The following is a 16,222-nucleotide window of genomic DNA, read 5'->3' as shown; positions in this document are numbered from 1 at the left end:
TTGATGCATTGTGGGGTTGATTAGAAACTAATATTTCATTTCTGCACAAAGCATTCTAATAGATAAGTTAAGGATGAGCCAGAGACATTTCCATGTGTACTATTAATAAGAAAATTTTCTATTTATAACACTTATTCATTCATGTGCTCACTGTGTATGCTTGTATGCTTGTATGTGTGTGTGTGTGTGTATGTGTGTGTGTGTGTGTGTGTGTGTGTGTGTGTGTGTGTGTGTGTGTGTGTGTGTTTGGTTGCTACGCATGCTTTGGCATATATGTAAAGATCAGAAGGCAACTTTTTAAAAGATGAGCTCTCTCCTTACATTGTGCAGATTTCAGGAACCACATGTACTTACAGAAAAAGGCAACTGCCTTTTGAACTCAATAAGTCATCTTTCTAGCTGTCTGTAAAGGGTTTTTAATCCAGATTTTTAAGCATAAACATTTTATATTGAGTAAGCATAAAACAAACAAGCCACCAGCACAGCAGACAAAATATACAAAAGCAAGGTTTAGCTATGAAAATAAGTGACTTGTGATGTGTACATTTACAACAGTGATTAGCAGCAACCAGGTGTAGGCATTTAGCAGTTCTAACAAAGGGTAGGTTCATATTCATAAGAATGAAAAATTAATTTTAATCAGTAAAATTCTAAACATTGTCCCCACAGCTGGTGGGAGATTACATTGTTTCAATTCATTTGAAGATCAATATAAAAAACAACTAGACGATAGAGAGGGTGTGCCCCTTTTAACCCTGGGTATGTATCAAATGATGTGCCAATCTAGGAATATTTTTATAGTTGGGTATGTGAAAGTACAAAGATGTTGTTTCAAATGAAATTAAATAATGGAATGGATAGGCAAATCACCTGTGGTGTAACTGTTCAGCCGAATTCTATCCTACAGACAAAATAGAACATCCACAGACCCAGAGAGCCTGGATGTGTCTCTTATGAGCATAATGTAACATTATACAATGTTACACGGTATAAACATAGGAAAGATACCGTGCATACCATTTTTATAAAAGGAATTTAATACTGTATGTTGGGTTAATAACGGCAGGCTTTTAGAGGGATAAAAGAATACATGAAAATGTGGACCATCAAATTTGTAGTAATGTTTCTGGAAGGAGGCAGATATGCTGATGAAGAGGCTCAGGCATTTCCTTTGTGTTGTTACTTTTTCCCAACAGAGGGAGGAGATACACAGAATATATTGTATTTTAATCTACATGTTAATATAAAACATTCAGATTGAATTACTTAAGAGAGACCATGACAAGAGTTGTAACATCTATAAGGAAAAAAGGGAAATAGTGAAGACAAAAACCACAACGCTTTTTATACTTAATGGATGGAAATGTACAGAGAAAACCATCAATAATAAAGCCACCTCTTAAACTGACATAAATGCATGATGTGAAAGTTGATCGAATGTGTCATTTAGAATCCCCTGTATATGACGCCCATGAAGTACCACAACATTGTAACTATTTGTTTATAAAGTACTCCCAGTTTTGAAATGTACATTTTACAGTATCAGTTTGGGGAATAAAGAGAGGCCAGATGTTGTAGAGCAACTGAAATGGGATTTGGATTCTCTTCTCAGCCCCAGGACTGTAGGATGAAGGTCTCTGGGACAATCTTCATCTAAAGTCAGGGACATTGGGGGTTTGGTGGCGAGGGTAAAGGTAGCAATGACAACATTAGAAGTCAAACTTACAAAGTGATTGGTTTGGCTGGCGCTGAGAACAATCTCGTCTGAAATCTGTCCCAGAGTCCTCCGACCATCTAAAGCCATTGTTGAAATAAACAAAAAACTATTTAATGATCTTACTGTAATTTTATAGATTCAAGCTTTGGTGGTGCCTTACCAGGCTCCTCACATCGTAGCTTGAGCCTAAGCTCTGGGAAAGTCTTTTTCAGGTATCCTGGAAACTCTGGGTGGAGTATGGCTTTGCTTTTTTAATGTGTGCATCCAGGCTCTTTGCTCAAACTCTTACCCTGTCTCCCCAAGCTGGGATGTGTCCACCTTCTCCAGGTGACATGGTTTCTCCATGCGAAATGTTAAGCTTCAGTTTCATGACAGATATTCCCCCTGAGACACTTTTCACAGAGTCTGAGTTATAAAACGTGTCTTATGTGTGAAGGGCTCTAAATATTCAAATCATTTAACACAGGAAATGTAATGAAATGGCCAATTTTTATGCAATATAAAATTCTTCTGAAGTAATTTAAAGATCCTTAAAAATAAAAGAAGTCTACACATTTTTGTCCTTTAACTGATTTTCACTTCTATTTAACAAACAGGTGTTTGAGTGTTTATATAAAGCTATGTCTTTCCCTTCTCAGTATTTCTCACTGAAAGTGGAAGAAATTTTACAGGGGAAGGTGGGCTTCCTAACTGAGGGTTCAGGAACTCCTTAGAGTGTGATTGTTTTCCCTCTTTATACTGTGGATTTTATATTCTTAGAAACTTCACTATGAGAAACCATCTAATGGCTGATCTGTCTGACACTCTGAGCTGTTGCACTGAGCACAAGGAAACAAGAAACAGGAAACAAGAAACAGGAAGTGCTTTGCAAGCATGAAGCAAGGCATCTGAGGTAGTATTGAGAGGAGAAAAGTTAGGGTGTTATGAGTGTTTGGGGTTCATCCTGGCACAGAGCTAAGTTCTAGATCCTGCTTCTACAAGTATGCTCAGCATAGATTACCCGAAAGAATGATGCATTTATGTCTCCATTATTCAACATTCTTCTGTAATTTTCAAAATCAAAAGCCACCACAAATGGCTTTGTGAGAGTAATCATTGAATAGTCAACATTTGCAGAATGGACAATGAGGGAATGCTTACAGTTACCAGTGATTTGTGATTATATCACTGTCTCCTTCACGTCTAATCCTTAACAATAGAATACCACCGTGGCCTGAGTTTGAGCAGGGATGCTCACTGACCTGGGTTATGGCTGGCAGTCTCCCATATCTTTTCAGTGTAAAACACTGTGATATGTGGTCGGCAGCTTTTTCCATGGTTGTTTCTTCTGGATCAAGTTTTGGTGGTAGCATCTTGTCCCAAGGAACACTTTCATAAGCTCTGAGGAATTATTAAATATGTACATATTTAATAAAGAATGCATAAAGTGCATATTCAAAGCAGGGTAGGATGACTATCCAATTTATAATTGTTATGTCTTTGAAAATTGATTTGAGAACAGGGGATCAGATAGGCAACCTTCATTCTCCCTCATGTCCTCCAATTCCAATCTCTCAGGTTATCCCCAGGTTTGCATAGGATGCCCCCATCAAATACTTCTCATGAGGGCTTATGAAGCCCTTGAGGTGAGGAAGGAGAAATATTATAAAAGCCAGAGGGGGTTGAGGACATCAAGAAAGCAAAGCTTTCTAAACACAGCCAGACTGACACACGTAAACGCACAGGGACTTGCATGGACCTGGGCTGGGTTGGCAGGGGAAGTGGACACAAGTACCCATCCTCAACCCAGAAGCTATCTCCAGGTGATAACTGCTTGCAAATGAAAAATTCGTTTTCCCAACAGAGTTTAGTGGATGTACAAAGTGCTCTCCATTTCTAGCTGTAGATGGCCAATGCAAAGTGAACTCAATATCATTTTTGGAGGTTCTCTGTCTCTTAATGTCAGGACATTTAAAAATACAATTCACAACAATGTCATCTACAGCTAATAAGCATATTTCTAAGGCTCCGGTCTACTGGTACCCACACTACATGGATCTTTTAATTTTAATGAAGAAATAAAATGGATGTATGGAGCATGTACGGCATCATTCAGTGTATGAGGGGAGGCAGGCTGTGGCCAGCATGAAAGCTCTGTTCCTTTCTTGTCTATTGCTTGTCTCTTCTCCATTCATTTCTCCGTGCCATACCATACCATGCAACGCCATGCTTTTATTGTTTCCTCTATCTCCCTGCTGGCCTCTAATTCTACAGATGAACCTACCCTACCATCCTGGGACCTTATTTGACATGACTTAGGTGCATGGCACACAACATCACTCCTTCTTGAATCACACTTTTAGCATGCTTTCCAGGAACTACACTCTCCACTCATACCTCCTGGCTTGCTGGGTGTGTGTGTTCTTAGTTCTTTGGCTGCATCTTTCTCTTTCCCCCAGAATTTAAAATGTAAAAATAGCCCTCTGACTACATGGAAGCTTCTTTAGTGTCCCCATTCAGTGCCATCATTTTATACATCTTTCTAGAAACTGGATAAGTCTCTGTAGCTAGACTTCAGATATGCATATCCTGTTGCCCATCTAAAGGATCCTCTTGGATATCTAAAAAACAATTCTCTATCAGAGTCTGTCTTTGGTACTCTCCCCAAGACTTGATCCATATGCCTTCACATTGTTAGGCGATGGGGCCTTCATTGCATCCAGCTCTGTAAGCCAAAGCCTTAGTTCAACCACTCTTGTCCCCACTAACACCTTTTAAATACATTTCCTCTGCTTAGAAGGGCATGATGGCTCTGTATTCAATATTTATTCAAAACTGCATGTAGGCTTTTTTAATATAGTATTATCTTTTTCTCAGAAGACATCCATAACTCAGGTCATATGTAATGCAACTCTGAATGTAGCAGTCAGTACTACTTCTTCATAAACAAATCTAATCTTACTACTCTTTTTCCTAAGATATACTTTACTAGAGTGCCAATCACTAAAGTGGCCTGTGAGGTGGCTTCCTCTCACCCTGCAGGTTTCTAAATCTCACACCTCCTGTTGATGACTGAGCCTGCTCTGCACACCTCTTAGCTACCTCTTTCTTTTACTCATGGGCTAGTCATCTTTATGAACAGGTTCTTTGGGGCTTCTCATTATGTTTTCCTTACTGTCCATTTTTCCTTAAAGTGAGAGCTCCCAAATTTCAGAGAACTAGGTCTACTTATTCAAAGATACATCTCTCAGTCTAGGACATGACATGTCCATGTTGATACCAGACAGAGTATAAGATCCTTTCATTCCACAGTCTGACTAAAGCCCCTTATCAATGGAAATGCAAGAATTCAGCACAATTAACATTTGTTGCAAAGGCTACCTACATAAAATTGACCTTTCTTTTTTTAAAAAAAAAAATCTAGATATTTTCTATTCAGATAACAATAAACCAGGATAAGGCTGTGTGCATATAATCTTGTAGGACTTCATTCCTCTCCCATACATCACTTGATTACATCAAACAAGACTTTTTGTAGTAAAAGCTATTCTATGGTCCTGCAACCTGTGGGTCTTATCAACTGTAATACTGGCAGGTGCTCCTGAGAAACAACCATATAATCCCATTTACATACTTTAAGATTTCTTTAAAGCTGTTGTCACCAAACCCCACCAAAGTACTTGACTGTTGTAGGATAATGAGCTTCTTTTTTTTTTTTTTTATTTTTTTAAACGACTTTATTTTGCAAAACAAAGATAAATGTAAAGATTTTAAACATTTTTTGCTTAAAATTATACATTTTTGTCAGTACTGTTTTTTCAGACATTAAAATAAATTTTACATAAAACCATGTGAATATGTTTTTTAGTCAGTACTTGATTTTTTTCAAGGGCTTGACAGTATGCATTGAAAACGTACTAGTTGCAATAAGCGTAAAGTACATGCAAAACAAAACGCAACATGGAAATAGTCAAAGTCTTCTAATCTCCTTTGAGAAAGAATATCTCTTACTTTCTGTTACTCTCTTCAAGAAGAGCATACTCCTGCTGTCTGCCCTGTGGTTCTTCAAAAAGCATCTTTCTCTTAGACCTTGTATGTAAAGCCTAAATAAATGATATTTTTTATTATGCCCTCACTCTGCTTCATAATCTGACTAGCTCTCAAATTCTTTCCTCATCTACGTCAATAATGTAGGCTTTGTTTAAGTCATGTTCACTAAGCCTAAGAGAGCTAAGCCTTCTGAGCATGGCAGTGGAAGCTTTGCTTCTTGCCTCTCTGCCCCATAAAGCATTGACAGACTGAATTAGCTTCCTTTAAGCTTTCTTCAACATTGTTTGTTGTGACATTGTGATTGTGGTTGTTTTGTCTCCTCTCCTTCCCTCACTTCATTCCCCTCCTCTGAATTTTGATTCTATCAACATATTGTTTTCTCATCTCTCCTCTTTCCTCTCCTCTCTCCCCTCCCCCTTTCTCCTCTCCTCTTCTTCCATACCCATGTCCTTCTGAGATAGTTTTTCTTTTCTGTAGTTGGTCCAGGTTTATCCAGAAATCATGATAATCCTCCTCTCATCCAGGTCTCCGAGTTCATGGGTTACAGGTGTGGACATCTGTCCTCTGATAGATTTACTATTTAGTCAACATGAATGACTTAGTGTCTTTGTTTCATATTCTTTGAATTGTTCTTATGACCCAGATTATTATTGACACATGCACTATTAAAACTTAAGAAATATACTTTAACTTTTTCATTGAAAAAAAAAAACTTACTTCTGAGTTGAGGATTTGTAAAATGAATCCTTTATGTTATATTTCTTGTCTATCTGGACAAGGGGTTCACTATCCTCCTATAAGGTAGGAAGAAGAAGTTAAAATAGATTAAACATAAATAGAATTGCTATATTCCTTATACACTATAAAACATAAATGTCCTTCTTCATGATTTACATGATGACTTGAACTATGAGTATGAATACATGGTTTAATAATTAACAAACTCAGATTATTTAACACACTCATCTCCATCTCTAGTTACCCAACAAATTTAAAACCTGTTTTTTTCTTAAAATCCCAGTGAACAACCCAGTATTGTTAGCAATGGTCACCATAATATGCATCCTGTTTCTAGACCATACTCATTCTTTTGTTTGTATTTTCATATTGTATCCTCTGATCAATATCTCCCTTTTTTCTATACTTACCTCATGCCTATTCTACTCTACACTTTTTTTTACAGCTCTCTTAGATTCTTTACATATATAAGGATATAAATATTTCTGCTTATGTGCCTGGTTTATTTGTCTCAGTATAAGGTTCTACAGATTTACTCATAGTGTTACAAATAGCAGACCTACATTTTATGGATTTTATGGCTAAATAATATTCTAGTATATGCACATGTCCAGTTCTCTTTACCCACTCATTTGTAGATGGGCACTCAGGTAGCCAACAATACTTTCCTTTATAAATTTTTCTTCATCTAGATAGGGGATATGTGCTTGCAATTCCAGCATTTAGGACATGAAGATAGGAGAATCTGGAACAAAAGGCCAGCCTCAGCCACACAGAACATTTGAGGCTATCCAAGGACTACATGCTATCTGTCTCAAAAAAAAAAAAAAAAAAAAAAAAAAACCCAAAAAAAACCCAATAAACTTAATTAAAAATTAAAATAATTATTCCATGTATAAATCATGCATTTCATTGGTTTTTAACTCTATATATTTAAAATATGTTTTAATCTTTCATATATATATATAGTTTGATTTCATCATTTTCTAATATTCTAAGGTTGAACATATCAATTTTCTTTTGCAATCTAATTATGTAAAGCTAAATTTTCCTCTTAGCAAAGTATTAACTGCATGATACCCAAGTAGATATATTGTATCTTATCATGTTTCAAATACTTTCTAATTTCTCTTAAAATTCTTCTTTGACCCACAAATAATAATTAAAAATGTGTCACATTTTAAAATATTTTGTTTCTCTAAATTTAATTTGTTTGTTGATTATAAGCGAGTGCTGTAGTGTATTAAGAACATTGTATGGAATTACTTCTCTAATGATTTTTCACAATGTGGTGATGGAATTCCTGCCCTTGCAAATGCTGTGCAGGTGATCAGCCTAGAAACCACATCGCCTTTCCTATTGTAGTTATAAATGTACTAAAACTTAGTTAATTCCATACATAGTCATTACTACAGCAGTGAGCATACTGTGTATTTGGAAATATGTCTTCATCTTTGGTTTGTTTCAGTGTTACAGAAGTGTCAGGGACTTGAAGGAATCAGAATCAGAACTGCTGTTTGGAGTCTTCTGTGAAGTCCCAACCAACTATGCAGAGGTGTTAAAATCCAAATACAGAAGTTGTACAAGCTTCTTTTAGAGGTCTGTTAATTCTTGCTACATGTGTCTTAGACTTATTCACTTTTGAACCCCATGTTTCCTTGACAAATTGACCATAAGAAGGGTCTCTATATGTTGTAACAATTATTTCATCTTGAAACTTATTTCCAATTGATTATCCATTTGCTTTTATTTTACACCCTTACCATACATTGTTATATTATGAAGAGTATACTACCTAATGAACTTTAGGAACAATGTTTTGTATTTTTTAATAATAAGTTTAGATTTTTACATACACTAGAAGGATAAAAAAACTTCCATTATTCAATTTCTTATAAGGCACATCTATTGGAAATTTATTTTCTTCTTTTTTTTTCTTACTCAAAAGTTTCTTTATGTAGCATTCCAATATATCCAATATATTTAGACACCCAAATATATCCATATTCTAAACTTGGAAAAAGGGTAATTCACTTTGTAGATGGAATTAAACTGTTCATCAAGTGACCAAAGAATGAAAAAACAATCATCCTGGACATTCTTATGGCACAAGTTAGTTACAACTGCCATGAAAATGGAGAGATTGAGGCACAAGACTACATCACAGACATTCTTCATGATGAGAGGATTCAGACCATCACGCCAGCTTTGAAAATGAAGACAAATACCATAAGCTAAGGAATTCGGGCGGGTCCTGCAAGTTGGCTAGAATGCCGTGGCATGAGTCTTATAAACTACAAGTTAATAAAATTTCAGAAATTATTTCTTCCGAATTTGTTTTCTACTTTCCCCTCTCTTCTTACAAATTCCCGACTTCATTTAGTATATTCATGACTTTTTCAAACCATCTCCACAGTATACGATATTTTCTGTTAATTTTTGAATGTTTCCCCTTCATTAAATATGTTCCCTTAAACTTGATGTTTAAAATAGTTTAAAATAAAAATAAATAACTTAAATAATTTTAAGTTTTAAGTAAACTTTAATGTTTATTTTCAAAATGTTACTACTTCTCCTGGTAACACTCTTTTTGTTATTAAGCCCATGAATCTTTTAAGATTTTTAGCTATGTAATTTACATTTTTCTCTTTAAATGCATTCTTTTTCTGTGCTAAGATTGGAAGTCATTTCATTTTTACTAGAACATCTTCTATTACATTATTGGTGTGGCTCATTTTGACACACCTGAGCAGAGAGGACCTTAACTGAAGAGTCGCCTTCATCAGATTGAAGAAGTTTCCTAATTTATAAATCTCCATTTTTGTATGTTATATACAGAGCATGGTATATAGCCTAATACTGAAAACACTTTTGACATTCCATCTTATTCCTGTCAGAATGGATCAATCTTAGATCAATAACACAAATGACAGCTCATGCTGGGGAGGATGTGGAGCAAGGGGGAACACTCCTCCATTGTTAGTGGAAGTGCAAACCTGTAGAATCACCACGGAAACCTTTGATCATATTCATGTTCATTCTTCCCTCCATCTTCCCTGGCTCTGCTCAACACACATTTCTTCCAATCACATGCTCTCTTATTTCTTTTTTAATAACACATTGCAGTCACCCACTAGGGCCTGGGAAACCTACCAGTGCCCACGTCGCCAAAGAAAGGTGAATTTCTCTGTCGTCAGCCATCAACTATCAATAGCTCCTCACAAAGGGGTGGGACCCTGATAGCTCCTCCCCTTTCACGCTGAAATTATTTCCTTGCTTGATCTTGTGTGGTCTCGTATCGGTAACCACAACTGCTGTGAGTATGCCCGGAGGACCACGCCTTACAGCGTTTCTCCCCATCGTCTAGCTATTACATCTTCCCTCATCCACTGCTTCTGTGACGTTCGTGAGGCTTGGTGGGGGTGGGTTGTGGTAGATATCCATCTAAGGCTAAGAACTGACCATCATGAATTCTCAGCACTTTGACCAGTACTGAAACCCTCTGTGCTAACCCCCACTGACTGCAGCAAAAAGCTGATCTAACAAAGGCTGACAACTCTGGGGAACAACACAGGGGAACGCATTCTCAGAGGAGCAAGGTCTCATAGTAGTTTTGCAAAGAAGCAATTTGTAACATCGACGATCATATGTTTGCTTTCTGTATCCTTAATTTATTTTTCCTTTCCTGTGTGTTTTTCATAAATTGATTTTCCCCTCTTTTTAAATTTTATGAGATGTACCTTGTTTGCTTCTTGAGTTGTGGGGGTTTCTTGTATTCTAACACATTTTAAAGGCAGATCCTGTCTTCCAGGGTTGATTACAGCTTCTATCCACACATTTCCCTACAACATTTTGATTTCTCTTATGGATACCTTCTAGTTTCTCTTACTGTTGTGGATTCTTCTCTGGATGATGATCATCTATAAACACACCTTTCTGTTTCCAAATACATAATCTGGGAGGGTGTTTTGTTCTATAATAATTGTCTTATGCTCAAAGACCACACAGTTTATGAATTAAAATGTAATTCATAGAGACTTGTTTTATGACACTGTCTATGGTAATTTGAATAAATACTTCTGGCAAAAGGTATATGTGTGATTATTATTCATGATTTTATTTATTATTTTCCATGATGCTTAAGATCTTGTATGTACTTTTTAAAAGTAGGGTAAGCAGGTGTTTTATATCCATACATTCAGGCAATCTGCCTTTTAACCTACGCATCAACACCTTACATAAAAAATGCATGACTGCTGAGTCCAAGTTTGAAACTACTTAATCTTATATGTTCTCTTTGACCTACATGCCATTTAAAAATCTCTCTGAAGGTTACGGCATAGATTTCTTGTTCTTCATAAGGGAAACTGACTTCTGATTATGTGCTTAAACTTTCTCTAGGAGTACCCCAAGTTCATGTCTCATCTGAGGGAAGCATGATATTGTTGATCTTAGTAAGCCATTGTCATTCTGATAAACTTTCATTGGGATTTGAAATTTTTTCTGACATATAATCTTCTATATTCTGACCATGATCTTATAAGTCATTACTTCTATATCCCGTGTCTTAGTTTCTTTATGTAATATTTTGGAGTCTGTGTCCTCAGATTTATTACCTATGTGGCTTTCTGAAATTATTGTCCTCATACCACCTTCTGTTGGTGTCTTCTTGGTGTTCTTGGAATTTATCAGTAGAGATCCTGACTTATAACTCTCAATGTCTTTTGGGCACTTTTGACAAGTCTATTATTATTAAAGCAGAACTATATTATAGTTATCCTAACAGGACACTAATAGCATCTACAACACAATGTTCTAATATTATCACAAATATCTGCACTGAAAACATTGTTACTTCATATTACAGTTTCTTCATATTCAATATAACAAAACTAAAAATGGTTACTGTTATCCAGATTTTAGACAATGTAACCACTACATACTATGTAAACAAGTTAAATAGAAAAAAATATTAATTCCATAGAAGGAAGAATTTAAGTAGGTGTGGACTAAAAATCTTTATGATTGATGCAAAATTGAAGTTATACTTCTTTATATTGGTACAAAATTCATATATTAATATAGATTTAGGGTTTTCATTGGTATAAATATTTAATTGATACAAACTTTGATATTAATATTGTTACTCTTAGATAGACATTGTACCTATACAACTCATTTGAAAATGCAAGACTTAGACCCAGTCCTAATAGCTACCACTAAAAATTGTTTAAGATGATTAAGTAATTGAAGTTAAGGGCCAGATAGTAAACTCATGGTTATATTATATTCAGATTTAATTATAATAAGGTGTTTTTAATATTATTAAAATAGAAGCAGCTAAGAGTAGTCAAGGTTTAACAGTTCAAATATAATTTATATAGATAGATGGTCTTCAAAAGCATCAGAAATCCATAGAATATGACATTTATAGTAATGTCATTATTAATAGAAATTTTGACTAAGAGAAATGTCTGCTCCTGACATTACCTCCTTCATCGTTCAAGGAAGCTATTAAGCACCATAACCACCATATAGAGTTGCTCCACTTGTGACAAGGTAGTGTGGGCAAAAATTGACCTAATTCATCTACAGACAAAAATACTGTCCAGGAGAGGACACACGATTCGGTATAGTCGACAGTTTAGATTTGCCAAGATAGGCTAAGCTATTCCTTCATATTTCCTGTTTCACTTAAGGTCTGTCAGATGGTTCTGAGCCAGAAGGCTGAAAACAGATGATCTGATGTTGTGAGAAATAGAGCTCTGTCCAGATAGTCAGCTACCTTTATAATTTGTTAAAGTTTTGGAAGCTATGCTTTTGTGCTTCTTATATGTTCAGGTTATATTTAATTCATTCCTGGCTCTCTGATGCTGTTGAAGACTAGTTATAGTCTCATAATTAAACAAAATTGTTTAGTATCGAGGAAGATAATGTAGATTTGAAAAGATGGTTTTTCAGATGGTAATGCAAGTTAAAATAAAAGTATAATTCTGGTGAAGAATTGTAAACTCTCTAAGTTAGGACAGATGTTACAGTAATATACTTAATTTGACAAAATTGATGGATGTCATTAGAGCATATCATACCTTATAACTTATATAACTGTGATAACTATGTCCACTGTAAATGTAAAAAGACCTACATATTAAAAAGAACAGTTAAATTATAACTGATGCATTCAATAAAATGCTTTAGGTTTGAATATTCATGTTAACGTTATGTTGATGGGTTTTCAAAGCTACCAATCTGAGGACCCCACTTGTCATGGAATAGGAACTAAGGCATATCATTGTGTGCTGTCCTGGGTTATGGTAAGGATAGCCCATATATGAAAAGCAGTTCTTTCCAGCTGAAGCCTGATGTTATATATACATTTTGGATATTACCTAAACTATCTAAACAAAAGTGTTTCATTTGTTTGTTTTGAAAGCTAAAAGAGGGATTTACTTTGTGAATAATAGTTTTTCTCCCCTCTGGGGAAGAAAGTACTAAGCACACAAACAATGATATAAACAAACTATATTTTATAATACTACCTATTAAAACAATCTTACTGTACTCGTTTCGTCTTCTTCAAAGGTATATATGTGACTTAAGGAGCCTACTTCGTGTTCATGAACTGGTACAGGAGTAACTTTCAGTGGGCTTGTCCAACCTGGAAACCAAAAATTCAGACATTTTAGGTTAAAAAAAACACAGTGATACCTTTTAAAAATATTTAGTTGATGTGAGTTAAACTGTAACAAGGCTTCTGGGAGTTGTAGGTTTAGTCTGATGTTCTCAAAATTGTGTTAAGTATATGTTAAAACTACAATTTAAAAACTGGGCCATAATTGGTCACAATCCTGCACCCAATTTAAGGCTCCGAACTAGTTTGTCCTTTTCCTAATTTCCATATTAGTTGTGTATATCAAACAAAACAAGAAGTGTATTTGCTGGCCAAAGCTACATACTTTAAATCTGTTAAACAAAGAACTACAATTTAAGCTGGTTACATTGAACTGGTGGCTATCTGCATATGTATGAAAGCAATGTCCACTTTGACCAGCAGCTACTGTAGCAACAGCAGAAGACACAAAGCACAGCTTATGCACACACCTGGAATGTAAACCAAGAAGAGTACTTATGGCTTCCAAGGACCATTTCTCCAGCCCCATTATACTTTATTAAACCAGAAGTAAATAATGGCAATGAATTTACCCTACATATAGGAAATATGGGTCTCTAGGTAAAATGTTCAGCTTAAAAACTCTTTGAAAAAGCCTCAAATGTAAACAAACTTCCATTTGCAGAGAGACTTTCGCCTCATCCCCCCCCCCCAAGCTGTAAAGTGCACACATGGAAGGACCCATGACTCTAGGCGCATATATAGCAGAGGATGGCAATGTCTAGAATCAATAGGAGGAGAAGCCCTTGGTCCTGTGACGACTTGATGCCCCAGTGTAAGAGAATGCCAGGGTGGGAAGGTGGGAGTGGTTGGGTGAGAGGAGGAGCATCCTCATAGAATAGATGTAGGAGAAGGGAGGATGGAAGGGGGAACCAGGAAAGGGGATAACATTTGAAATGTAAATACATAAAATAGCCAATAAAAAAGTTCTTTTTTGGAGATGCCAATCAGCTTCCCTTTAGTTTTATGACACCTACTTCAATCTCTATGTACCATTTTGCAAGTTCAAATGGATTTTCTGCAACTTTCCCATCTAATTTTGGTTTGTTCTAGATATAATTAAAAGAAATTAACTATTGATAGATCAGCTAAGTTGTCCAACTCATGGCATGAAGAAACCAAGATAGTATAATATTACTCATTCCCAAAATTTAACTAACCGTCCTCCACATTCCTCTATGATATATGGTATTAGGCATTTTATAATGAATTATCTAATTACTTTACTGAATCTTTGAGAGATTTGGGTAGGGATGGTCTCTATGATGTGAGTTGTTATGAAGACACAATATTTCTGGGATTCATGCACTTAGAAAATTGCAGCATGTCAGAGAATCAATTCAATGTTTAACTTGCTTGTGTAAAAGGACTGTTGAATACTAGGAATATGTGTGTGTGTGTGTGTGTGTGTGTGTGTGTGTATCTGTGTGTCTGTGTGTGTGTATCTGTGTGTCTGTGTGTCAGTGTGTGTGTTTTATACATGGAAGTAGCAAAAAAAAAAAAAAACCTATCTAGACAACTCATATAATGAAAGATTAGAAATCATAGTGACACTGCCAATGTAATATATTTTACAAAAATATAGCCTTCAAAGTATTTGCTGTCCTGTAATGGCCATATCAAGAGGACAACAGAATGTGGTTCCGATCAGCAAGCAGAAAATTCACACATTCAAGTACTGAAACCACTGTGTAGTAAATACAAAAAGAATGGAGTCCAGAGTTCTGTGAGGCTGCAGAAAAGGGCTATCTAGTCCAACCAGATTGTCAGGAGTTAGGAGCATCTTCCTGAAAATGACAACTGATCTAATCTTGAAAATTAAGTAGGACGTAAACTTTGGAAAGGGGAAGTGATGAAAACCGGTTGTTACAGGCAGGGAAACGGTATGTACAGTACCCTGGTCTATGAAAGTGTAATGCTATTAAAACTGCAGCATGTTAGTCAGAGCTATGATACACAGTGTCAGGAAGGAATGGTGGAAGGAGACAAAAGGATCAGCACCAAATAGTCTTGGACTTAAACTGTAAATGGATGTCATTGTTTTAATTAGAGGGTTAAAAAAATCTCAGAAGCTACTGTGATTTATTCAGGTCACCAACAGAAGTGAGCATGCTGTCGTGACTTTGGTAGTCTATGGAGATAATCCTTCTATGATCTTCTAAGTGCAGAACAGCTGTCCTTTGTCCTCTGATCTCAGTTCTGCTCCATGAACCAGTCCCTTGTACTAATCGTGGGTTCTGAAGTTAAAATTTGGGAACAATGCACACAAAGATTCCAGCAAAGGAAGGATTGTGGGTTTGTATAGCCCAGGTGATAAGTGGTCATCGCTCAATTCTACTCTGGTCACCACTGCCCCTACCCAGCTTATCTTGAGTTATAATAATAAATGTATTTATCAGATATAGGTTTCCTCTTCTTCTTTCCTCTTATTCTCCTTCTCCTCCTCCTTCTTTTCCTTCACAAATTTGAGCTGTTTTTTTTCATTTTTATTGGTTATTTTATTTATTTACATTTCAAATGTTACTCCCCTTCTTAGCTTCCCACCCACAACCCCCTATCCCCTCCTATTCCCTGCCTCTATGAGGGTGCTCCCTGACCTGCACACTCACCCCTGTTTCAGTACCCTAGCCTTCCCCTACCCTGGGTCATCAAACTTTCACAGGACCTAGGGTCTCCCCTCCCATTGATGCCCAACAATGCCATCTACTGCTATACATGCAGCTGAAGCCATGGGTCCCCCCATGTGTAATCTTTGGTTGGTGGTTTAGTCCCTGGGAGCTTTGGGGGTGTCTGGTTGGTTGATATTGTAGTTCCTCATATGGGGATTCAAACCCCTTCATTGAGCTTTTTTTTTTTTTAATCTTTCATCTTTTTATTGCATTTATTTTCATCATACGTGAAAGATAAAACTAAAGATTATAGAAGTTTATGACAAATTTATGGCATGCAGTATAAACACTCTACATGTTTATAAATCACCTATTAGTACACATGACATTATTGCTCCCATTAATTTCATAATGGAAATGGTGATGCGTTTGGTCTTTATTTCTCCCTGCTGTCTGAGG

General features: G+C 36.1%; 1 protein-coding gene across 3 annotated transcripts in view; it reads right to left on the bottom strand.

Annotated features, from left to right (window-relative positions):
* Positions 1–16,222, bottom strand: part of SPMIP7 (sperm microtubule inner protein 7) — a gene marked incomplete at both ends in the record, with an annotated part of 41,967 nt that overhangs the window by 21,272 nt on the left and 4,473 nt on the right. Inside the window, 4 exons of one of the 3 annotated variants that reach the window (XM_080916020.1) lie at positions 1,727–1,794; positions 2,959–3,097; positions 6,464–6,540; positions 13,042–13,142. In XM_080916020.1, the coding sequence (XP_080772146.1) occupies positions 1,727–1,794; positions 2,959–3,097; positions 6,464–6,540; positions 13,042–13,142 (385 nt within the window). Of the gene's footprint in view, positions 1–1,726; positions 1,795–2,958; positions 3,098–6,463; positions 6,541–9,637; positions 9,686–13,041; positions 13,143–16,222 lie in introns of those variants that run through there. The other 2 variants (XM_080916021.1, XM_080916022.1) reach the window with 2 other exon arrangements.

This window comes from Micromys minutus (assembly GCF_963924665.1).
Source record: "Micromys minutus genome assembly, chromosome: 1".
Classification (NCBI taxonomy): domain Eukaryota; kingdom Metazoa; phylum Chordata; class Mammalia; order Rodentia; family Muridae; genus Micromys; species Micromys minutus.
The sequence above is the reverse complement of the archived record's forward strand: the minus strand, read 5'-3'. Positions and strand labels throughout refer to the sequence as shown.